This window comes from Tachyglossus aculeatus, chromosome X3, assembly GCF_015852505.1.
Source record: "Tachyglossus aculeatus isolate mTacAcu1 chromosome X3, mTacAcu1.pri, whole genome shotgun sequence".
Lineage (NCBI taxonomy): Eukaryota > Metazoa > Chordata > Mammalia > Monotremata > Tachyglossidae > Tachyglossus > Tachyglossus aculeatus.
This window is the reverse complement of record NC_052099.1, coordinates 5,985,782-6,010,930: the sequence shown is the minus strand read 5'-3', so window position 1 is coordinate 6,010,930 and position 25,149 is coordinate 5,985,782. Positions and strand designations below refer to the sequence as shown.

The window sequence follows — 25,149 nt, the reverse complement described above, 5'->3', positions numbered from 1 at the left end:
CAATAATAATAATTTCCACCCCATCATCCTCCCCCCCCTCCCCATTCCACTGTGGTCCAGGGAACCTCTGCTCTATTATGGGCAAACTCCCCTTTATCCTAGACCTGTTCCTGTTCTCATCCAATGTGTTCAACTCCCCTGTTAGTTTCAGGAGGATTCCTACATTATCTGTATTTATCCTTTTCTACAACTCCTAGTCACTGTTATCTCCCACCTACAGGCAGTAAGTTCCTTATGGGCAGGGATCGGTCGACCAACTCAGTTGGATTGTACTTTCCCAAGCTCATAAGTGACTTGTCCAAGGTCCCACAGCCAACAAGTGGCAGAGCAGGGATGAGAACCCAGGTCCTTCTGACTTGCAGGCCTGGGCCCTATCTACTAGGCCATCCTGCTGCTTCTCAGCATTTGCTAAAGTTGAAACCATCTGCCATGAACTTTCCAAATCAATTAACAATCAACCATATTTACTGAGGGCTTACTGTGTGCAGAGCACTGTACTAAGTGTTTGGGAGAGTACAACAGAGTTGGTAGACACGTTCCCTGCCCACAGTGAGCTCACAGTCTAGAGGGGGAGACAGACATTAATACAAATAAATAAACGGCAAGTTGATGGCTGGGCATGGAGAAGTCTCCATCTACTTTTGCATGCAAGGATGGAATGTCACTGTCTTTTAGAACAAAGGGCAGCTTTACCACTTCTTAAATTAGAAGACCTCAGTGGGTAGTTGGGGTAACTGTAGATGCTGCAGTTGGGGTAATTTGGAAAGCCCCTTTCCAAATCTCTTGTAATAATGATAACAATAATAATAATCATCATCATAATAATAATATTTGTTAAGTGGTTACTGTGTGCCAAGCACTGGGGTAGATACAAGATAATCAGGTCCCACATGGGGCTCACAATCCAAGTAGGAGGAAAAACCAGTTCTTCAAAAGTCACCCTGTCTAAACCCTCAGTGCTAGGCACTCTGTGGGCACTCAAAAAAAGGGTTGATTTTAATTATTTTGCATTTATAATTAGTTAGAATTATTCACATTAAGTCAAAACAGCGCTATTGATTTCCCAAGCTTGTTTTCCATATTCTAAAACACAAGCTGGGATAAAGAGGAGAGTGTTTAAAGATGAAAAGAGCTTTATGAAAAGTAGTTTGGATTTTCTTTTCTTCATGATTCTACTTAAAATGTAGTTTAAAATAAAAAGAGTGATCAAATTGGAACATTCCCACCACAGTCTTTTTACAATCAATTAATGGTATTAATGGAGCACTTATTGAGTGCAGACTAGGAACTTGTGATTGGGATAATACAATACAATAGAGTAAGTAGACATGATTTCTGCCCTCAAGGAGCTTACAACCTAAGTGGGGGAGACAGATACAAAAAATAAATTACAGTTGGGAGGAAGAAACTGAATATACGGATGTGGGGTATGGGGCTGGGGTGAATATGAAAGTGCTTAAAGGAGAACAGATCCAAGTGTATAAGTGACACAGTAGGGTGGGGAAATGGGTTAATCAGGGAAGGTCTCTTGGGGGAGATGGGATTTAAATAAGGCTTTAACAAGGGGTAAAGTGGTGGTCTCCCAGATATGAAGGAGGAGGGAGTTCCAGACAGGAGGGAGGGTGTTAGTAAGGGGTTGTTACCGGCACGGTGAGTAGGCTGATGTTAGAGGATACAAGTGTGAGGGCTGGGTTGTAATGGTTGTAGCGGAGCGAGGAAGCTGATTGAGTGCCCGTGTGTTCCGGGAGATGGATGGAGCTTCCAGTAGAGGTTTTTGCTAAGTGGGGTGACGGGCACAGAAAGGTGGGGGCAGAATCAATGAGTTTCTGCATCCTCTCCCTCCACTCTCTGGATGGAATTGGCACTAATTGCTTCAGCGTGGATCCGCTTGTAGTCGGTGTGAAAAAAGAGAACAAAACAGATGCTGCAGATGCTGCATAATCCTGCCATCACTAGTAAAGATGCTGTGTAAAGAAACAAAAGAAATGAAACAATTTACACAACCCTGGTCTAATCTCTACCTGCATCTAGATGCCCATTATATGAGAGGGATACACTTATTTGGAAACTCCCAGACAACCAGAAGCAGCGTGGTTCAGAAGCAGCATGGCTCAGTGGAAAGAACCCGGGCTTGGGAGTCAGAGGTCATGGGTTCTCATCCCGGCTCCACCACTTGTCAGCTGTGTGACCTTGGGCAAGTCACTTAACTTCTCTGTCCCTCAGTTACCTCATCTGTAAAATGGGCATTAAGACTGTGAGCCCCGTGTGGGACAACGTAATTACCTTGTATCTTCCCCAGCGTTTAGAACAGTGCTTGGCACATAGTAAGTGCTTAACAAATACCATCATCATTATTATTATTATTAACCACAAGCAGCCATCCAACCATTCACAGTTCATGCGCTATCACACAGATGAGCACTGAGGCCCAGAAAAGTGAAGTTGAGCATCAGAGATTGGGGAAGCAATCCTCTTCCCCCACTAGGTGTAAAGGCACTGACATACCATTCTATGTAGCCCCATTCTCCCCTCCATGGTGGGAAGAACAGCGTTGTTTATTGTACTCTCCCAAGCACTTAGTATAGTGGTCTCTATACAGTAAGCACTCAATAAATCTGACTGACTGACATCCAAAGAAAGGTGCTCTTTCCAATGGTATTTGTTAAACACTTACTATGTGCCAGGTACTGTACTAAGCTCTGGGGTGGATACAAGATAATCAGTTTTGGATACAGTCCCTGTCCCATGTGGGGCTCGCAGGCTTAATCCCCATTGTACAAATGAGGTAACTGAGGCCCAGAGAAGTGAATTGACTTGCCCAAGATCACACAGCAGACAAATGGGGAGCCAGGATGAGAATCCAGGTCCTTCTGACTCCCAGGCCCATGCTCTACCCACTAGACCACACTGCTCCTCTTGTAAGCTCTGGGCTGGAGCCTAACCACAGAAGTGCCCAGCTGGTACTGAAACCAACTGGAGCCAACAGATTCAGATACCAAGGCTAATCCTCCATAAAAGCTGACTTAGAAGATGGGCAACTTACTGGACCAATCTAACGACGCCTCTTTGGTTTTACATGTGGAAAATGGAACGTCAGGATGTTGAACCGCGAGTGCTTGCAACAGAAGCATGAAGATCATCCCTTCAACCTGCCTGTGAAGAAACACAACATAATGGCATCTGGAACACTGATCCATAGGTAAATAACAGTAATTATGGTATTTGTTAAGTGCTTGCTATGTGCCGGGCACTGTACTAAGTGCTGTGGTGGGTACAAGCAGATGATGATGATGGTATTTGTTAAACACTTACTATGTGCAAAGCACTGTTCTAAGCACTGGGGAGGTTACAAGGTGATCAGGCTGTCCCACGGCGAGCTCACAGTTTTAATCCCCATTTTACAGATGAGGTAACTGAGGCCCAGAGAAGTGAAGTGACTTGCCCAACATCACACAGACAAATGGCGGAGCCAGAATTAGAACCCATGATCTTCTGACTTTCAGGCCGGTGCTCTATCCACTATGCCATGCTGTGTGGCACTCTCAGCATTTCATGGCAGCCCTGAAGATAAGGCGGCACTTGCCAAGTACCTTCCCACTGATGCAACCAATTGACCCAAACCCTCCAGCTACTTATGGAGTGGGGGAGAGACCCCAGGTCAACTCATAGGATTGTGTGGGCACCTCACTGTTCGTAGGGGGCAGAAGCCCTTGGATTAATACATAACACATGCAGCCTTCTCCCTTCCATCTGAGACACCCAGAATCACATCAAGGCTCTAGGAATCCCGGTGGATCAGGTCTGTTACAATTACAGGAGGCCAAGTTTAATTCCCTCCTGACCTCTCACCTATATCCTGCCTCTGGGCTGAATACCCTCCCTCCTCAAATCTGACAGTTACTCTCCCCCTTCAAACTCTTACTGAAGGCACATCTCCTTCAAAAGGCCTTCCCTGATTAAGTTCTCCTTTCCTCTTATCCCTCTCCCTTCTGTCATCCTGACTTGCTCCCCACTCCCAGCCCCACAGCACTTATGTACATATCTGAAATTAATTTACTTGTATTAATGGCTGTCTCTCCGTCTAGACTCGAAGCTCGTTCTGGGCAGGGAATGTGTTTGTTATATTGTTCTCCCCCAAAACAGTACAGTGCTCTGTACCCAATAAGTTCTCAATAAATATAATTGACTGACTTCCAGCGCTTAGTACAGTGCTCTGCACACCTTCAAGTGCTTAATAAATACTGTTACTACTACTACAAAGACAGTAGAAGCCATTTGGACATTTACTTTATAGTTGAGGACTGCTAAAGGTCTTACTGATATTAGCTTAACCAAGTCACCCTCTTGTAATGTGTACAATGTCACTCCATGTCAGCCTTGAAGATAAGAAAGCACCTTAACTCCCCGGGAATGCTTTTTCAAGCACCTTTCACAATGCTAGAGCTACATGACCTTAGGAACGAGGATAAGCTACGGTGCTTTCTGAAGTATTGATGAGAATTGGTCACCAGGCTGGGATTTAAACCCAGGATTTCTTAAGTACAAAACCCTGCCTCCAAACAAACTGTAGGGGCAAATCTCTTGGTTAAAAAAAACGGTCTGTATTTTAATGTTGCTAATGTGGCCACCTCATATTTTCAAGATGAGGGAAGAGGGTCTGGTGAATTAGACTTTTTCCTCTCAAAAAGTACTAGTTACCTATCAGACATCCTTTCATTTGCTTCCAAATAAAACCTCCATTGAGAAACAGCCATTGCCTGAGAACTGTATTAGCTTTTCCAATCTGCCATCAGGATTGACCTATGAGGAATACCAATTGATAGAAATCCATTATTTATGAAGCGCTTTGCTTCATCTTTAGAACATATAATGTACCATCATATCACCACAACCCCATTGGGTCCCCCCTGTAGGAACTTGAAACAGATAGAGGAAATGTTACTTACCCCAAAACAAAGACCAGGCCCGTGGATGTCCCTTCCCCTACTGGATAGGAACACTCGACGGCCAATTCCAAAGAAATGGGGTAAGTCGAAAATCCAAATAGTCCAAACAGTGAGCAGATTACCGCCAGCCAAACTGTCTGATTTCTTAACTGAGACACCTGAAGGAAAGATCAAGCCCAGTTTCTTTTACTGTTCATTCAGTTGCATTTATTCATCACTTCCTGTGTGCAGAGCACTGTATTAAGCACTTGGGAGAGTACAACATAACGACAAAACAGACACATTCCCTGCCCACAATGAGCTCTGTGACTGAGGGTCCTGGGGTGGGGGGAAAGAGAGAGGTGTAACCAACAACGGGGAGGGGATTGAGCCAATCTCACTATGGCAAAAACAGCTCGGTCTTTACTACTGTGGTTCATTGATTTGTTCTTGCTCCCAACTTTCTTTTGGGCCATATCTTTCCTGACCCTACTAGCCATGCCGTCACGAAATATTATCATACAAATATTATGTATGATACGTAATAAGTGCTTAACAAATAGCATTTAAAAATGAAGATTAGTGAGATGCTTCAACAATTGTTGCAATCTGCATTTTGCCTTTTCTTAAAGATGGTGATGACGATGACATCCTTGAGATCCTGTGGCATTTCCTCAATGAACGTCAGGTTAAGGAAGAGAGCTGAAGCAGGGTTCGCCATCCATCTCAGCAGGTATGCCATCGGGCCCAGGCGCTTTTCTATCTTTTGTGGTCCCGACTGCCCTGGTGACATCCCCCAAAGTTGGCATGGATGCCAGGTCTTCACATTTTGGGAGGTTTGGCATGTTTTGTAGGGCCTCATCTTCAATAATACCATCAATAATAATAATAATAGAAGGCATGTTAGGGAGAAAATGGAACTCTTCCTATTTTAGGATTCTCTCCTTGCCAAATAATAACTGTGGCATTTGTCAAGTGCTTACTACGTGCCAAACACTGTAAGCAGATCGGATACAGTCTCTGTCCCACGTGGGGCTCACAGTCTGAGGGGGAAGAAGAACAGGTATTTGATCCCCATTTTACCGATGAGGAACCTAAGGCACTGAGAAATGAAATGACTTGCTCAAGGTCACACAGCAGGCCCATGGCAGAGCTAATTAACACTTTTCCTTCTGGAAGACGCAGTGTGGCTTAGTGGAAAAAGCATGGGCCTGGGAGTCAGACGACCTGAGTTCTAATCTCAGCTCCACCATTTGTCCGCTGCGTGACCTTGGGAAAAGCACTTAATTTCTCTCTGCCTCAGTTTCCTCATCTATAAAATGGGATTAAGACTGTGAGCCCCATATGGGACGGGACTGTGTCCAAGTTGATTATCCTGTATCTACCCCAGCACTTAAGTACAGTGCCTGGCACATAGAAAGTGCTTAACAAATACCACAGTACAATACTTTACTTCTCTGTGCCTCAGTTACCTCATCTGTAAAAATGGGGAGTAAGACTGTGATCCCCATGTGGGACATAGACTCCATCCAACCTGATTAGCTTGTAGCTACTCCTGCGCTTAACAGAGTGCCTGGCACAGAGTAAGTGTTTAACAAATACCATTTAAAAAAAAAAGGTCCTTTGTGAGTCCCAGGCCCATTCCCTTCCCACTGGGCCATGCTTGATTTTGATGATACTGAAGCCATCCTCACTCTTCAGAAGTACTGTATTAGCATGAACAGGGCCATATAATGCCTTTAGCGTGTCAAAATGTTTGATTTCACGGTGGTCCACACAGCCTCGGATCGCTTCTGCTTTGGCATCCCACCACCTGTTGCCGGGTTCCTTAATTTGATTTCCAAGTCCTGATGCAGGTTTCTGAAAACCCCACTTTTTCAGAGCTCTCAGGTGCCACAAGATGCCATTTGTTGCGATGGATGATTCCCAGCAGCGGCCCTTTGATTTCCTAGTCATTTGCACTTAACCTGTATCGGAGCCTTTCTTGGCTAAGTCCAACAGCTGTCTAGGGCCCAGCATCACGGAAACATCTCCACTCCTTGTGTTTCTTGGGGACTGTGGTTTGACTTTCTTTTTTCATCAGGACTGCTGCAATGCTGAAGAATTTTTTTTATGGCATTAAGTGCTTACTATATGCCAGGAACTGTACTAAGTACTGGGGTAGATACAAACTAATCATTTTCGGACACAGTTCATGTCTCGTGTGGGGCTCACAGCCTTAATCCCCATTTTCCAGATGAGGTAACCAAGGCACAGAGAAGTGAGGCAACTTGCCCAAGGGTCACACAGCAGACAAGTGGCGGAGCCGGGATTAAACAAGGTTCCTGCTGGGTGTTTTCATTCTCCAGGCTACTAACTTGGTACATGGATTGAACAATGCTGTTGATCCTAATGAATATTCAGTGATATTGGGAAAGTTTTGTGGGGTGAATGACACAGGAAAGAGAGGAATGGCTATAACTTTGGGAATAATGGAAAACATCTGTTCTGTCTCCCGTGGTGAAGGGTATAATATAATGGCCAGACAACTGTGCCTTGCATTTATATAACAGGGCTGTGTAACAACATGGAGACTCCTGAGGTGGTATGACAGCCCAGCAGGGTCTAGAGAAGCCATTATCAGACATTCCCACGGACAAGAGTGCCCACAGGTCACTAAAAGCTTCCCAGTGCCCTCAAAGACATCATTCTGGCCTTCCAGGAATAATCGTTGTCAGTAATTACTGTCAAATGCAAGTCGGTGTCATATTTGGAGGAAGAAAATTTCCCAGTGGGAGAAACTCACCATTGCAAACACAATACTGGCTAGGGCAGCCAAACTGAAACAGACTTTTGTGGCCTCCGTGAACTGTTTGGTCCTGTCAACATACAGCCCAAGAAGAAGAGCGCCAATTATCCCGAATACAATGAATAAGGCACCACACAGGCCTGCAAAGTCCTGGAAAAGTAAAAATGAACAAAGCCTAGTCAGGAATCGCTGTATATACGGACCTTTACTTTTACTGTTCCAAGCTGACCCCAACACAATGAAAAGACATGGAACTTTTTGGATCCTATGATTCTAACCTCTGTGCTTCAGATCTAGAAAAGTCAGACTTGTCTACAGAATGCTTCGACATGAAAGATGTGCACCCACGAATGATAAACTGAATGTTGCCCCTAGATCCTAGCGATTGAAAGAACCAATTCAGTCTTTACCTTTTCAGCCTTCATACTCCTCTCCTAAAGGCCAATGTCCCTGCCTGAGTGAAATGTGCCAAAGGAGGAACTCTGTGTTACTACTGTATGTGACTGCTCTGAGAAGCAGTGTGGTTTAGTGGATACAGCACGGGTCTGGGAGTCAGAAGGACCTGGGTTCTAATCTCGGCTCTGCCATATGTCTGCTGTGTGACCTTGGGCAAGTCATTTCATTTCTCTGGGCTTCGGTGACCTCATCTGTAAAATGGGTATTAAGACTGTGAGCCCCTTGTGGGACAGGGAATGTGTCCAATCTGATTAACTTGTATCTGCCCAGTGCTTGGCACATAGTAAGTGCTTAATAAGTACCGTAATTATTATTGTTATCCCCAGAGCAGTCCCCAGTCTTTTAGACCATGAGCCCACTGCTGGGTAGGGACTGTCTCTATATGTTGCCAACTTGTACTTCTCAAGCGCTTAGTACAGTGCTCTGCACACAGTAAGCGCTCAATAAATACGATTGATGATGATGATGAGAGCAGGAAGATGTGGTTTCCTCACCCAGTCCTCTAGACAGTAGGCTCTTTGCGGGCAGGGAATGTGTTTGTTATTTTGTACTCTCCCAAGTACTTAGTACAGTGCTCTGCACACAGTAAGTGCTCAGTAAATACGATTGACTGACTGACTGACTGGTTTGCAGTCAAATCACCAGATGCCATGGACCCCTGTGGAGGCAGCCCACATCTCTTTCCCCACCTGCCCCGTGGAACCAACAATTTCTGTGAATCACAGTAAATTAAGTGAGAATCAATCAATTGTATTTTTTGAGGCTTTACTGTGGAGGGCACTGTACTAAGCAAATGGGAGAGCTTACAGTCTAGGAGGGGAGATGGACATTAATATAAAAAAAATTGTGGCTATGGACCGAAGTTCTGTAAGGCTGAGTGGAGTGAATAAAGGGAGCAAGTCCATGTGCAAAGGCGACACAGAAGGGAGTGGGAGAAGAGGAAATGAGGGCTTAGTTGGGGAAGGCCTCTTGGAGGAGATGTGCTTTTAATAAGGCTTTGGAGGTGGGGAGAGCCAGGGAGAAAGGAGGCACCGACCCATATCGTCAATTAGTCTGACAAGGTGACCTCAGAAATACCAATGGAGGAACAGGAAATACTGACAACACAAGGCAATGCATATTGGAACAAATGTTTAAAGTCTGGAAACAGGAAAATGGCAGTTCTCATAGAAACTGGAACTTGCCCTGATGACAAATACTGCATGTATTCTGTCTAAAGGGTTTTAAATAGCCCACTAAGTCGCCAAAAATATTATGCATGTGTTCTGAGAGTGCAAGCTAAATGAGCCTCATCCTCCTTCCTGCGGAGGGGGAGCGTAGGCTGGATTAGGAGCAGAGGGTCCTATTTATGACAGGACTTGGGGCTCCCAGAATAAGGGGGATGCAGAGCCTTAACTCTCCACCACTTATGGGTGGATCCAGGGCAGGGCAACAGTAGTGTGCAACCTAGAGATTCTGCGAGGGGCACAGCAGCCCCAAATCCCCTCCCCCAGCCCAATTTCCGGATGTTTCTCAGACAAGCACATTTGGGAGCTGGGTTGGGGGCGGTAGCACAAGCTGACATTCTCCATTGGGAGCGAATGTCACCCCATTTCCAGCCTTGAATCCAGGAGGGGGTGGAGAGAAGTGATTCTCTTCTTCTCCGCAGCTCTGTGTCCTAGGTTCCGGGGGCTCAAACGGCAGAATGGGACCCATTGTAGTCCAGTAAAAAGGATTCAGCAACAGCGAAGCTTTCTATGAGGTTGAAAAAGTAACCAATTGTCCCAGCATGTTCCAAATGGAGCCTGACAGGGCAGTGCAAGAATAAATGCATGAAATATGCAGGAGTAGGGCTCCCCCTACACTGTAAATTCACTGAGAGTAGAGAACGTATCTATGGACTCTGTTTATATTATACTCTTTCAAGCGCTTAGTACAGTACTCTGCACACAACACGTGCTCAATAAATACCATCGATCGAGTGATTATTTTAACGAGAAGCAGCGTGGCTTAGTGGCAAGAGCCCGGGCTTGGGAGTCAGAGGTCATGGGTTCAAATCCCAGCTCCGCCACTTGTCAGCTGTGTCACTTTGGGCAAGTCACTTAACTTCTCTGTGCTTCAGCTACCTCATCTGTAAAATGGGGATTAAGATTGTGAGCCCCCCGTGGGACAACCTGATCACCTTGTAACCTCCCCAGCACTTAGAACAGTGCTTTGCACATAGTAAGCGCTTAACAAATACCATCATTATTATTATTATATCCCCCCAGCACTTAGAACAGTGCTCTGCACATAGTAAGTGCTTAACAAATACCATTATTACTATTATTATTATTAATGTCTGACTCCCCCTCAAGACCGTAAGCCCTTGTGGGCAGGGAACGTGTCTAACCAACTCTGTGGCATTGGATTCTCCCAAGTGCTTAGTCCAGTGCTTTGCACACACAGTAAGAGCTCAGTACATACCATTGATTTATTAATGTCTGTCTCCCCGCTAGACCGTAAGCTCCTTAAGGGTAGGGAGCAGGTCTACCGACTCATACTCTCCCAAGCGCTTAATACAGTGCTCTGCACACAGCAAGCATTCAATAAATACGACCGATAGATTGATCCACATTGAACAGTATGGATTTAGACTGTCCCTGTGGAACAGGGACTGCATCCAACCTGATTTACTTGTATCTACCCCAGTGCTTAGATCAGTGCTTGGCACATAGTAAATGCTTAACAAGTACCCTAATTATTATTACTACAATTACAAATATGGGTTGATTTCCATCTTTAGGGGGAAAACACTCCTGCAAAGCCGTTTCTACTACTTTTAGGAGACTCTGGGGAGAGGGGTGGAAGGGGTAGGGTTTTCCTAAAGGACCTATAAGAATATTGGTGAGCTGGAAGCTAAAGAGCTCACAACATGTCAGGAAAATTAATTTTGGGAAATCCTCACTTTCCCATTCTGAAATATTGGTGAATTGGCTGTTTGGGAAGTTGGATGCTAATCGCCTACATCTCCCTTTGTTTCACACCAAAGGGAAAAAAGAGCATCACTAGTGTTTTCTTACCCTTCCTGCAAGTTCTCCATCCCAAATCTCAGGACTGAGGCTCAACGGTCATTCCCGATGAGAGACACCATTGTCATTGGCTACAGAGAGAATGGTATCGATGATAAGAAATGGAATGAGAAGGCACTTACAATTGAATATCCCTTTACACAAAAAATCTGTTCCAGTAGAGCTGAGAAGCAGGTGAAAATACCAATGCCTCCCCCAAGACACAGGGCCAGGATCATGTAAGCCTTATTCTTCACAAGCTGGAAAAAACAAATAAGGTTTAAAAGCAAAAAGTGGATCGAGTGGCTTCCCGAAACTTCAACTGTGCCCACACCACTGCTCAGTGATGAGGAGGGACTTTGGAAGAATTCCAGTGGGCCAGTACACGGGTGAGCAAAGCCCACTTTGGGTTTTTTTTCTTGTTGTTTTTGTTATGGTATTTGTTAAACACTTACTATGTGCCAGGCACTCTTCTAAGCACTGGGTTAGATACAGGTTAATCAGATTGGACAGAGTCCATGTCCCACATGGGGCTCACAGTCTTAAACCCCATTTTTCAGGTGAGGTAACTGGGCAAGAGAAGCAGTGTGCCCTAATGGACAGGGCATGGGCTTTGGAGTCAGAAGGGCCTGGATTCTAATCCTGCCTCCATCACTTTTCTGCTGTGTGATCTCACAGTCTTAATCCACATTTTTCAGGTGAGGTAGTTGAGACACAGAGAAGTTAAGTGAGTTGCCCAGAGTCACACAGCAGACAAGTGGCAGAGCCAGGATTAAAACCCAGGTCCTCAGACTCCCAGGCCCTTGCTCCTTCCACTGGCCATGCTGCTTCCCTAATGCTCCTTGACTTCTTGGCCATCTCCAAGACTGCTGACCTTGTTGCAGGAACGTGTCTACCAATTTTGTTATATTGTACTCTCCCGAGTACTTAGTACAGTGGTCTTAACACAGTAAGTGTTCGATAAATACCATTTATTGATTAACTGATTGATTGCTGACTGCTCCTTGGGGGCAGGGAACACAACTTGCATTTCTGTTGTTCGTTCCCAAGAGCTTTGTCCATTGCAGTGCGTTCAGTAAGCATTCAATCAATATCATTACTACTACTCAATCCATCCTCCACTACAATGAAAACTGTTTTTGATTGCAGGATGTCCTGCTTCTTTGTCTGGTGTGAAACACCAGGCAAGAGAAGCAGCATTGCCTAGTAGACAGGGCTTGGGAGTCGGAAGGACCTGGGTTCTAATTCCACCTCCATCACTTATCTGCTGTGTGACCTTGGGCAAGTCAGCTTCTTGGGGCCTCAGTTCCCTCATCTGTAAAATGGGGATTAAGACTGTGAGCCCCATGTGGGACAGGGATTATGTCCAACCTGATTAACTTGTATCTACCCCAGTGCATAGAACAGTGCCTGGCCTGTAGTAAGTGCTTAACAAATACCATAAACAAATAAACATACCATTTTTAAGCCAGTAAGAAAAGGCTCAGAAGTAGAAGTGATTGCACTTGCTGATGGAGGAGTAGGAGGAGCCTTTTCCCAAATGCCTACAGTGGCTAACGTGCAAGCAACCGCGGCGGGAATGGTGTAGATTCCGAGCTGTGAGACAAAAACAGAAAAATAAATGGTTCCCCACGTTGTCAGATATTCAAATTAAAATGACTAAATGGACGAGAGCCGATTAATCAGCATTCATTTACCATTAATGGAATATCTTCTCCTCTTTTCACGAGTGCAGGTGACAACACATTGGCTATAAGAACGCCCAAGGGATTTGCTAGATTAAAACACAAAGGAACAAAATTACATGTAGGCATCTGAAATCTGGGCCAAATGAGTTTTTGCATATTTATTGGACACAAATGTGGCAGGAAGATAATATGTTACTCCGCCCTCACCCCACCACACACCCATTTTGTATGTTTAGGAGATAGCAAACAAGCCATACCAGTGGCAGGGCAGTAGGAAGAGGGGGGAAAATCAATCGTTTTGACTGAACACTTACTATGTGCAGAGCACTCTACTAAGCACTTGGGAGAGTGCACTATAACAGAGTTGGTAGACACATTCCCTGCTTGCAACAGAATAATAGCAGAGTCACGGGTTATGCACAACTTCCCAAGGGGATGCTGATGTTTCACACCAAAGTTACCCCAATGTGAAGAGACTTTGAATGGTCACCCAGTGATTGTACTGAGGGGTCTGGAATCTCCACTAAATTGTTAGCTCCTTGGGGGCAGGACTCACGTCAATGAAAGTATTGTCCCAAGCCCTTAGTATAGTGCTCTGCATGCTGTATGCACTCAATAAATACTAATGATTAGTTAGAAATCAGAAGCCTGACTCCCAACTAAGGGTCCTAAATGCTAGAAGTCACTTCTGAACTAAAGACATATCCTGACTCAGAAAGTTAGAAGGTTAGCTAGGCTCTTGCTGTCCTATTTGGGGCTCTATTCATTAGGCCACAATATTTGCCTCTCCCTTTTTCATCACCCCAATTCTCTTTTTCTTACCCTAGAACACACCCAGTGCTCCCTCTGGAACCCAAAAAGGCAATCAATTAATCAGATTAATTAAGCACTTACTGTTTGCAGAGCACTGTACTAAACATTTAGAAGAGTACAGCATAACAGAGTTGGTAAACATGCTCCCTGCCCACAACAAACTTATAGTCTAAAGGAACAGAAGGCACAGAATCTTCTCTCAGATTCTCTGCTTTAGTTTTTTTTATTTTATTTTTTTTTATTGGTATTTGTTAAGCACTTACTATGGGCCAGGAGGCACTCTACTAAGTGCTGGGGTAAGATACAAGATAGTTTTGGATCCAGTCAATGTCCCACATAGGCCTCCTAGCCTTAATCCCCATTTTGCAAATGAGGTAACCGAGGCATAGAGAAGTATAAAGTGCCTTGCCCGAGGTCACACAGCAGATGTGCTGGAGCCAGGATTAGAACCCAGAGCCTCTGACTCTCAAGCCCGTGCCCTTTCCACTAGGCCGCACTACTTCTCACGTAACCTCTACTGTACATGAACGTAGAGACAAGTTAGAATGTCCCAGGCACTCATTCAATCATATTTATTGAGCACTTACTGTGTGCAGAGCATTGTACTAAGTCCTTGAGAAAGTACAATATAACAATAAACAGTGACATTCCCTGTCCACAACAAGCTTACAGTCTAGACTGGGGGGAGACAGAGATCAATGCAAATAAATAAAATGACAGATATGTACATAAGTGCTGTGGGGCTGGAAGGGGGGAAGAACAAAGGGAGCAAGTTGGGCCATGCAGACGGGAGTGTGGGATGAGGAAAAGTGGGGCTTAATCTGTGAAGCCCTCTTGGAGGAGATATGCCTTCAATAAGGCTTTGAAGTCGGGGAGAGGAATTCCGGGTGTCTTACTTACACATGGAAGAAATCATGTTTGCCGTAGCCCTCTGATGTTCTGGAAACCACAGGGCCGCTAGCTTAGTTGGAGAGAATATCACAAGCGTCTGGGCCATGGCACAGAAACTTTGGCCAATGAAGAGAAAAGTGAAGTTATACCTTCCCAGATCTGGAAATTGGATACAAGGAAATGTACGAATAATGCTTCCAATTAGGTTGAACCAAGCACTCAGAAGGATCTGGAAGAAGAAGAAGAGAGGCTGATTCAGTTTAGAACAGTTCGGTCTATAACTGTTTCAGATGGGGTCAAAATGGCCAACTAGAAATGGCAGAAGGCTCTCCTCCCCCCTCCCCCAATTTGAAACTTTACAGTTTAATTGATTTGCCACACTCATTCTGCAGCAAGTCCTGCCCTCTCCCCCCACCCCAACCATTCTGTTTGGCTTCCCAAACATTTTTAGAAAATAAAATAGCAAGAATGAGCATTAGAACTGATCACAATAAAGGGGAAAGAAAAAAAGAAAAAAATGCACAGATAGATTTCCTGTGCTTTCAAAAGCTGAAGAAGTAAAGAGAACTTAAGTAATCTGTGACACTAAGGCTATATAGTCACTAGTATTTCAGTATCTACGCTACTGAAATTAGTTAAGCAATGAGTAACATAGCACATGATTCGGATTCTTGAGCAATAGTGTGTGACCAGTTTTGCGCTCTGCCCAATACTCGGGAATTTTGTTGTACACAGTGAAAACACAGATTAAAGACTGGGAAATGTCTGAATTGTTCAAAATCCCAAAATGCAATCTACATTTTGGCCAAAAAGAGTTAAAAACTGACCAGACAATCCCATGAAAACAAGCAAGCCCAGAGATTTTTCTAAAGGACCTAATGCAGTCAAGGGAGCACACGACTCTCAGAAATCAGAGAATCCTAGAGTTGGAAGGGATCTCAAGAGATCATTTAGTCCAGTCCCCTGTCTCCAGACTAGTGAATGACTATCCAGAATGCTAGCTGTCTGCTTTTCTTAAAGAGCTCTCGATTTCCCTGGGCTGGTTTGCTAATGAGTCAGTTCTGATTAATGCATAAAATAAAATGGGTGGGATCTGTGACCTTTCCTTTATTTCTTCACTACTAGTAGGGCTGGCAGGAAAGCAAGTCAGGATCTCTAGGAGATTGCTTCCTTGGGCATGTTTCTTGAATGGTCTTGAGAATGGTCTTCTCTTGAGAAGCAGTGTGACCCTTTTTTTATGATATTTGTTAAGTGCCTACTACATGTCAAGCCTTGGAGGAGCTACAAGTCCATCAGGTGAGACACAGTCCCATTGGAGGACAGCTACGAGCCTAGCTTGCGACCAGAAACACGGGTGACCTCTGATCTTTCCCAAGGCTGGGACTTCCCTGACCCGCCAGAACAGGCTGCAGAGGGATAGGTCAGGGCATCCGTGTGCCGAGAGGCAGTTTAGCTTGCACAACCTAGTGGACAGAACCCCGGCCTGAGAGCCAGAGGGACCTAGGTTCTAATCCTGGCTCCCTTACTTGTCTGCTGTGTGACCCCAGGCAAGTCACTCCACTTCTCTGGGCCTCAGTTACCTCATCTGTAAAATGGGGATTAAGACTGTGAGTCCCATGTGGGACATGGATTGTGTCCACTATGATTAGCTTGTATCTACCCCAGCGATTAATAAGTGCCTGGCAGATAGTAAGTGCTGAAATACCATTTAAAAAAAAAGGTCCAGGACTATGTATAATTGATGGCTATTGATTATTGATTTGGAAGCGTGGCTATGATGACATCAAGATTCCTGGGACAGGCATCGAGATGGGAATAGTGGTATGTGCCTCCGAGAGCAGTGCTTTGGTTATTTAGCAGTTAGGCATTTCGTATTAGGCATTCCCTGGGCAGAATGCCTAATAGAGAAGCAGCATGGCTCAGTGGAAAGAGCCTGGGCTTTGGAGTCAGAGGTCATGGGTTCAAACCCCGGCTCCACCAATTGTCAGCTGTGTGACTTTGGGCAAGTCACTTCACTTCTCTGTGCCTCAGTTACCTCATCTGTAAAATGGGGATTAAGATTGTGAGCCCACCGAGGGACAACCTGATCACCTTGTAACCTCCCTAGCGCTTAGAACAGTGCTTTGCACATAGTAAGTGCTTAATAAATGCCATCATTATTATTATTATTATTATTATCTGAAGCCAAACAAAAAATGTTTACTGGAAAATTTCCGCTGGTCTGGCCAATATGCTTTCCTTGAGCAGATATACTCACTATCTTCTACATACTTTTTTAAAGAGCTTGAGAGAAAGCATAAAGTGTGAATGCAGGTTTGAGAGGGTTGGTTCTCCTACCCAGAGGTGAAAATTCAGCATGAGAGTAGCAAAGGGGAATGTGCATTCTTTATCAAGTTATAGGCAGGTATCCTCACGTTATTGTATTATTATTATGGCATTTGTTAAGCCTGTATTATGTGTCTTGAGCACTGTTCTAAGCGCTGTGGGAGACACAAGTTAATCAGGTCAGATACAGTCCCTGTCCCACAGTCTAAGTCAGAGGGAGAATAGGCATTGAATCCCCATTTTACAGATGAGAAAACTGAGGCCCAGAGGATGTGAAGTGACTTGCCCAAGTTCACCCACCAGGCAACTGGCAAAACCAGGATTAGAACCCAGGTCTCCTGACTCCCAGGCCCATACTCTTTCCACTAGGCCATGCTGCTCTGCACTGCTCATGTCCACTTTACAAGGAAAATGGCCCTAACAAAATCTTGACTATTATACATTTACACAAGAGGTAAAATTAGGCACGTAAACTTACGGAACATCTTAATCCCATCGAATCGAGAATCCACGTTGCCCCCATTCCAAAGGGGATTGACATTACAAGGTACACAAGTGAGAGCCAATTAATCTGATTGATGGAAAGATGGAAGTAATCGGCGATTGTACTGGCCACTGGAGCAAAAGTCAGCCATAACTAAAAAAAAAAAAAATCAAACAAAAAAGATAACTGAGGACTTACTCATTTTCAGAAGCTGCTTTAGAAACATGCATGCTTTCATAATAGAATTGTACTTTGGCTCAGATGTAATACTGCTTTCGGCTAAACTGTATCCATGAGTGTATGGATAATAATAATAATATTGATGGTATTTGTTAAGCGCTTTCTATGAGTCAAGCATTGTTCTAAGCTCTTGCACTCTCTGACCCAGAAAAATAACCCCTTGCTATAGAGGTGATTGATCAATGATCAGATACTAATGGTTAGGAAAGGAAAGGTATGTCCTACTGCCTGCAGGACACGAGCTTACCTTGCTTTTGCAGCAGAGGTAATCAATCAATCGTATTTATTGTGTGCTGTAGACTCTAAGCCCCCCTCTAGGCTGTAAACTCCTTGTGGGTAGGGAAAGTGCCTCACCACTCTGTTATACTGTACTCTCCCAAGAGCTTAGTAAAGCACTCTGCACACAGTAAGCGCTCAATAACTACCACTGATGGATTGTTTGCTCATGTGTTCAGAGCACTGTACTAAGCACTTGGGAGAGTTCAGTACACTAGAGTTGGTAATAATGATAATAATAATAATAATGGTATTTGTTGTATCAAGCTCTGTTATGAGCGATGGTAGACACGATTCCTGCCCTCGAGGAGCATATTGCTCGGAACCATCCTTACTCTGTTACCCAGTGATAATCAGCAACACACACTGTGAGACCACTGTTCGGGAAAATGGGTGTAATCTTCGGTCACGTCTCAAGAGCTTTCTGAGACCTCGAGGATAGCAGACACCACATACCCTGACCCATTTGGTAAGTCATCATCATCATCAATCGTATTTATTGAGCGCTTACTGTGTGCAGAGCACTGTACTAAGCGCTTGGGAAGTACAAGTTGGCAACATATAGAGACAGTCCCTACCCAACAGTGGGCTCACAGTCTAAAAGGGGGAGACAGAGAACAAAACCAAACATACTAACAAAATAAATAGAATAGATATGTACAAGTAAAATAAATAAATAAATAGAGTAACAAATATGTACAAACATATATACATATATACAGGTGCAGTGGGGAAGGGAAGGAGGTAAGATAGGGGGGTGGAGAGGGGGACGAGGGGGAGAGGAAGGAAGGGGCTCAGTCTGGGAAGGCCTCCTGGAGTAGGTGAGCTCTCAGTAGGGCCTTGAAGGGAGGAAGAGAGCTGGGTGTGCAGCATCATCACTGGGTGTGATACACAGAATGGCTGTAAAAAAATATGAGAATAAGAACTGTGGGAGTTTTGAGACCAAATAGCTAAGTAACTAAGTATTTTCACCCCATCTGCGTTGCTTTCTCAAAAAGATAACTTTGGACCAAGCAAAGCGAGCCATGTGAAAACTGAGAAATCCCTCATTCTTTCACAGGGATTCTGTCCTGTCAAGAGTGGCTACAGTGTATGGATTGCCAGTTATTCCTGCTAATTTGAATTTCCAAGGTCACACAGCCAACAACTTGTGGAGCCAGAATTAGATCCCAGGTCATTCTTACTCCCAGGCCTGTGTGCTACCCATTAGGCCACACTGCTTCTCGTGGCTGGGAAGGGCCAGTTTCGATGCAACCCACTGTCCACTACAGCATGGCTCAGTGGAAAGAGCATGAGCTTTGGAGTCAGAGGTCATGGGTTCGAATCCTGGCTCCACCACTTGTCAGCTGTGGGACCTTGGGCAAGTCACTTAACTTCTTTCTGCCCCAGTTACCTCATCTGGAAAATGGGATTAAGACTGCAAGCCCCATATGTGACAACCTGATCACTATATTCCCCCAGTGCTTAGAACAGTGCTTTGCACATAGTAAGTGCTTACCAAATACCATAATCATCATCACTACCCCATGGCAACCCATGGGGGCTTGCCAGGATCCACCATCCTCTTTTGCGGCTTCTTGGCTTGTTTGGAGGTAGATTATTAGTTTTCCAATCCTGGGCAGAAAAATTGAGTTCAGGTAGTGACAAAAGGAGAATTTTGCTTTCATCCCTCTCTCTTCTCTCTCCTCTCCCTGCCTATTTTCCTCTTATTCTCCTCTTCCCTATCCCCCACCGCATTTTCTTCCCCCTACTCTCTCCTCTCCCCTTCTGCTCTCTTGACACTGCCCTGGACCACCTAAAGTGACCATTTTTTTTGAGCCCTCCTTTCCTCTTCTCCCACTCCCTTCTACGTTGCCCTGACTTACTACTCTATTCATACCCCCTCCCAGCCCCACACCAGTCATGCACATATCTGTAGTTTAATTTATTTTTATTATTGTCTATCTCCTCCTCTAGACTGTAAACTCATTGTGGGCAGGGAATGTACCTGTTATATTGTACTCTCCCAAGAGCTTAGTACAGTGCTCTGCACACAGTAAAGCACTCAATAAATATGATTGACTGACTGGCTCATTCATTCAATCCTATTTATTGAGCGCTTACTGTATTCTGAGCACTGTACTAAGCACTTGACAGAGTACAATACAACAAAAACCACACATTCCCTGCCCAGATCACCTTTGTTGTAGCCCAAGTCCAGTGTGGATTGGCTCATTGCCAGATTATCTTGTATCCATTCCAGTGGTTAGTACAGTGGTTGGTACATAGTAAGCACTCATATTATTATTATTATCATCATTGTTAATTATTATTCAGCAGCATACCGGCTATTATGCTGCAGCCAAGCATAGGTGGGTTGGCTGGGCTGGGCCCCAGATTTCCATCCTAGGCAGGTCTCTAGGAGAACAACATATCTCCTTCCTGACAAAGTCTAAATCTAAATAGATTATAATTAACCCTGAATGTTACTGTCTTTCCTTGATTTAGATAACTTCCTTGATTTGGCCATCTGCAATGTCTGTTGCCAAATCCTGTCAGTTCTATTTTTATAACATCTCTAGCTCATTGTGGGCAGGGAATGTGTTTGCTTATTGTTATATTGTACTCTCCTAAGCTCTTAGTACAGTGCTCTGCACACAGTAAGTGGTCAATAAACATGATTGATTGAATGAATGAATGACTAGAACCCATCCCTCCCTCTCCACCCAAACTGCTACAGGGCTGGTCCAAGCACTTATCAATCAATCAATTAATCAGTTGTGTTTATTGAGTGTTTACTTGGGAGTTGATAGACACGTTCCCTGCCCACAAGGAGTTTACAGTCTAGTCTTATATGCGGCCTTGATTACTACATCAGCCTCCTCCCTGACCTCCCTTCCTCTCACCACTCCAGTTCTATTTCACTCTGCTGCCCAGATCGTTTTTCTACAGAAACGTTCAGGCCAGATTTTCCCACTCCTCAAGAACCTCCAGTTTTTGTCCATCCACTTCCGCATCAAACAGAAATTCCTTACCATTGACTTTAACACACTCAAACAGCTCTCCCCATCCTACCTAATCTTGCTCCTTTCCCCCAACCCAGCCCCTACACTTTACTCCTCTAACACCAATCTACTTGCTATGCCTCCATCTCATCTCTCTCACTGTCGACCCCTTATTCACGCCCTCCTTCCTATCTGGAACTCTCTCCCTCCTCATATTGGACAGTCTACCACTCTCCCGATCTGTAAAGACCTATTAAAATCATATCTCCTCCAGGAAGCCTTTTCCTGACTAACCTCTCATCTCCCCATCCTTTTCTCTCACCCTCCTGCCTTGGGTCCGTACCCACTAAGCATTCTAATACTCATCCTAACCCCTGCCCCATGGCATTTATCCACATATGATTACATTGCTTCCCCTTTCTGTAATTTATTTTATTGTCTGCCTGCCCATTGGATTGTTAACTCCTTGAGGGCAGGGATCACATATACCAACCCATTGTACTTTCCCAAGCACTTAGTACAGTGCTCTGGACACTGAGTGCTCAATAAATACCATTGATTGATTGATCAGTAGGCTACAATTTGAGAGCACTGGTCAGGTGTCAAAATATAGCAATTAAAATCAAACCACCTACTTGTCCAAAGTTCCTGAAACATCAAATGAAATGGGTAAATTAAGACTTCAGGCCATATCCTCCAAGTCTCTTCGATGACTGCCTTTTCACTTGGATTGATTTTGCTTTATGGAATCTTTAGGAAAGGAGTTCAGTTTTTACATGATTTGACTTTTGTGTAGATTTCGATCATTTGTCGTTAAACTGCCCTGCCCTAGACTGTATTTTCAGAACTGCTCCCCCCATCAGGATTATATAATATCTCTTATGATTAAATCACAAACTTCCATACTCATGCATGATGCTATAAAGAAATTTGCTTCTGCCCACACTCCGCCTACGAGAGTCTTGACAACCTTACTGGATTGGTCAGTGAAATTGCCACTGAACTCCAAGGATGCAGAAAAAAATAAACACAAAATGCTTTCCACTGTTCAATATGCCGCTTTTCTTTATTTCTCTTTTTCTAAGATTTCTTTTCTTCTGAATTTCCCACATTACTGCTAAGCACACCTGACTAAGGTAGGTCTACCCATATACAGCTACATGTACCTTTGGTATTTGATAATGTCACTTCTAAGTTGCGATCGCTCAATCAATCAGTGTTATTTATTGAACACTTACTGTGTACAGAGCACTGTACTAAGTGCTTGGAAGTATACAACAGATTTGGTAGACCTGTTCCCTGCATGCAAGGAGCTTACAGTCTAGAGAAGCAGCATGGCTTAGTGGAAAGAGCATGGGCCTGGGAGTCAGAGGTCATGGGTTCTAATACTGACTCCACCACTTGTCAGCTGTGTGACTTTGAGCAAGTCACAACTTCTCTGTGCCTCAGTTACCTCATCTGTAAAATGGGGATTAAGACTGTGAGCCCCATGTGGGACAACCTGATTACCTTGTATCTACCCCAGCACTTAGAACAGTGCTTGGCACATAGTAAGTGCTTAAAAATATCATCATCATCATTATTAGAGGGGGAGACAGACATTAAAATAAACTACGGATATGGACATAAGTGTTGTGGGGCTGAATGTGGGGTGAATAAAGGGTACAAATCCAAGTGCAAGAGATCATAATCCAAATCAAAAGAGATCATAAATATGCCAACATTATGTAACTAGCTACAGTTGTATAGAGATATGTGCAAGTGCTAAGAGATTGGAAATGACTCAAGAGAATAATAGAATTTTAAAGACGAACCTTTAAAAGGGTATTGAAACCTGGGTATCTTGTTTGTACATGTCACTCAAGGTTCCTATTGACTATTCTCCCTGACTTCAAAGGCAGAAATACAACCGTGAACACTGAATCCTGGAATACTTGCCCAAGAATAAAGTTCTGAACATGATTCAGGCAAGAACTACACCTACAGGGTGATTCAGAAATTCCCATAATATGATGCAACTTTCATTTAGAAGGCGTTTTAATGGGCCAGAAATGTTGATGGAATATTTCACCCTCCTATGGAAGATACACTAAAGGCCATCGAAAACTCAAAAATCAAAGCCCTTTAGAGGCAGTAATCGGTCAAATGACACTGAATTGTTCTCTTATCACGTCTATCTCCTCGCACAATCACACGTTCTGGATCACTACTGTGCATAACGGGGGGGGGGGGGGGGGGGGGTAGGGGAGATAACTTACAGGCTGACACATGCCCCTTCGGGAGAGCTTTACAAAGTAAGTAATTCACTTTTTTTTTTTAACTTCCTCAACAGGTCTGAACTTTGCCGTAAATGCTGCTGGGAGCAGGGAAGGGAAACAGCAGTAAGATCTTCCCACAAAGCTTTATGGTGTTTGTTTCATATAGTGGCAAAGTGACAGTATTTCATTTTTCTGCACATTAACCCAATGGTCGGACCCAATTATGCACTCGGGGTTTACAAAACTTTGCATAGATGGTTTGTTTCTCATTTGAAAATTCTGACCCGGGACGTCTCCTTCGGAATGACATCTGTCAAAAAGCACTAAGAAAACAGCACTCTGAATTCTGGAAAACGCTTTTCTTCTGCAAAATCCCCAACACCTGGTCGCCTGTTTAAGCCAGCCCTCCCCTCACCCGAATCCTCGTCTGCCTTAATGAAATCTGGATGGGGAGGGTGCGACAGGAGGAAAAGCTGTAATCAGCCAGAAAGTTAACAGCTGTCATGGATTAAGTATTTAAGGGTTTAAAAAGCCACTCTCCCTCAACCCACCAGTTGCCTTCCCGGCTTCTTCCCCCTTTCCCTACGCACCATAGCATTAGAGCAGTTTAGCAGGCAGATCACCAGGAGTAAGAACCACCTCCGCTTGTATGTCTTAAAGTGACTCAGTTTTCTCCCGTCTTCTGGAGTCGTTCTCTGCACGGGGCATGGCGGTGAGTCATCTGGAACTTCATCATTCATTTTTTTTGTTCTTTCTCTTCCCCACCACCGACTGTCCGGGATTTTAACTCACAAAGGTGAATACACCAAATGACCGTTCGTTTAACAAAGCTTTCTTGCTTTCCGCTGGCCGGAATACCCATTCATCTTATTTTGTAGCAGTTGAATTGCAGTCTAGGGAGGGGGACGATCCGCCCCTGCATTTTCTCTTCTTTCCTCTCTGCGGCTCTTTCTGAGCTCAAAAGTCAACCCTCAAGTTTGGAGTCACCCTTATCTGCTCCTCCCCTCCTGCTCACTTCCTCTTCAGTCGCCACCGAGGTCCTAGCGCTGGCCCTCCCTCCTCGTTCCCCTCCAGTACTGCCGCTTGCCACTAGAGCCCAGTAGCCATTCAGGCGGTGATCTTACCAGGGAAGGAGTTATAGCTCCAGCTGAATTTCATTCAGTCGTATTTATTGAGCGCTTACTGAGTCCAGAGTACTGTACTAAGCGCTTGGGAGAATACATGTCTAACCCCGGCTCTATCACTTGTCAGCTGTGTGACTTTGGGCAAGTCACTTAACTTCTCTGTGCCATGGTTACCTCATCTGTAAAATAGGGATTAAGACTGAGCCCCCTGTGGGACAACCTGATCACCTTGTATCTACTCCAGTGTATAGCACAGTGTATGGCACATAGTAAGTGCTTAGCAAATATTATCATTATTATTATTAAACAAACCCATTCTTTGCCCATGAGAAGCTTACTGTCTAGAGGGATGTGTTAAAAATTTTGAGTCCTAATAATAATTATGGTATTTAAGTGCTTACTATATGACAGGCACTGTTCTAAGCTCTGGGGTAGATGCAAGGTAATCAGGTTGTCCCACGTGGGACTCACAGTCTTAATCCCCATTTTATAGATGAGGGAATTGAGGAACAGAGAAGACAAGTGACTTGTCCAAGGTCACACAGCAGGCAAGTGGCAGAGCTGGAATTAGAACCCATGACCTTCTGACTCGCAGACCTGGGCTCTATCCACTAGCCTGTGCTGGCATAGCCAGTGTTGAAAAGATGCTTTCTGGGAAATGCATCTTCTCCCAGAAATAGTGCTAAAATGCTCTTGCTGGAGAGAATGGAAGCGTGTCATGGGCAGGGAATGTTTACCAACTCATATTGTACTTTCCCAAACGCTGAATGCAGTGCTCAAATATGATTGAGACTCACTGCCAACTTCTGCTTTGCCTCTGGATATCAGAACATTTGGAAAGGAGGGAAGCCCCCAGTGCTTGACTGAG

The 25,149-nt window shown here is 44.4% G+C and overlaps 2 protein-coding genes across 2 annotated transcripts in view; one reads left to right on the top strand and one right to left on the bottom strand.

Moving 5' to 3' along the window:
- Positions 1–1,330: 1,330 nt before the first annotated feature.
- On the bottom strand, positions 1,331–24,180 carry SLC49A3 (solute carrier family 49 member 3). The gene is made up of 10 exons (XM_038770176.1): positions 23,748–24,180; positions 17,394–17,552; positions 14,600–14,819; positions 12,896–12,972; positions 12,657–12,794; positions 11,342–11,458; positions 7,711–7,863; positions 4,947–5,104; positions 3,044–3,153; positions 1,331–1,964 (listed from the first exon to the last, which is right to left on the bottom strand). The coding sequence occupies exons 1-10, from the start codon at positions 23,895–23,897 to the stop codon at positions 1,816–1,818; spliced, it is 1,431 nt and encodes a 476-aa protein (XP_038626104.1). The 5' UTR covers positions 23,898–24,180; the 3' UTR covers positions 1,331–1,815.
- PCGF3 (polycomb group ring finger 3) overlaps positions 23,149–25,149 on the top strand; it is an 88,214-nt gene continuing 86,213 nt past the window's right edge. The window contains exon 1 of the mRNA XM_038770179.1: positions 23,149–23,193. The gene's annotated coding sequence lies outside the window, so the exon portion shown is untranslated. The remainder of the gene's footprint in view (positions 23,194–25,149) is intronic.

Excerpts from the sequence above, each read along its gene's own strand:
- SLC49A3 (XM_038770176.1), bottom strand. The coding sequence starts at position 23,897 with ATGAATGATGAAGTTCCAGATGACTCACCGCCATGCCCCGTGCAGAGA. Across the intron at positions 17,553-23,747 it reads TAAACTGCTCTAATGCTATG|TTATGGCTGACTTTTGCTCC; the intron begins GTGCGTAGGGAA and ends TTTTTTTTTTAG. Across the intron at positions 14,820-17,393 it reads CGATGGGATTAAGATGTTCC|ATCCTTCTGAGTGCTTGGTT; the intron begins GTAAGTTTACGT and ends TTCTTCTTCCAG.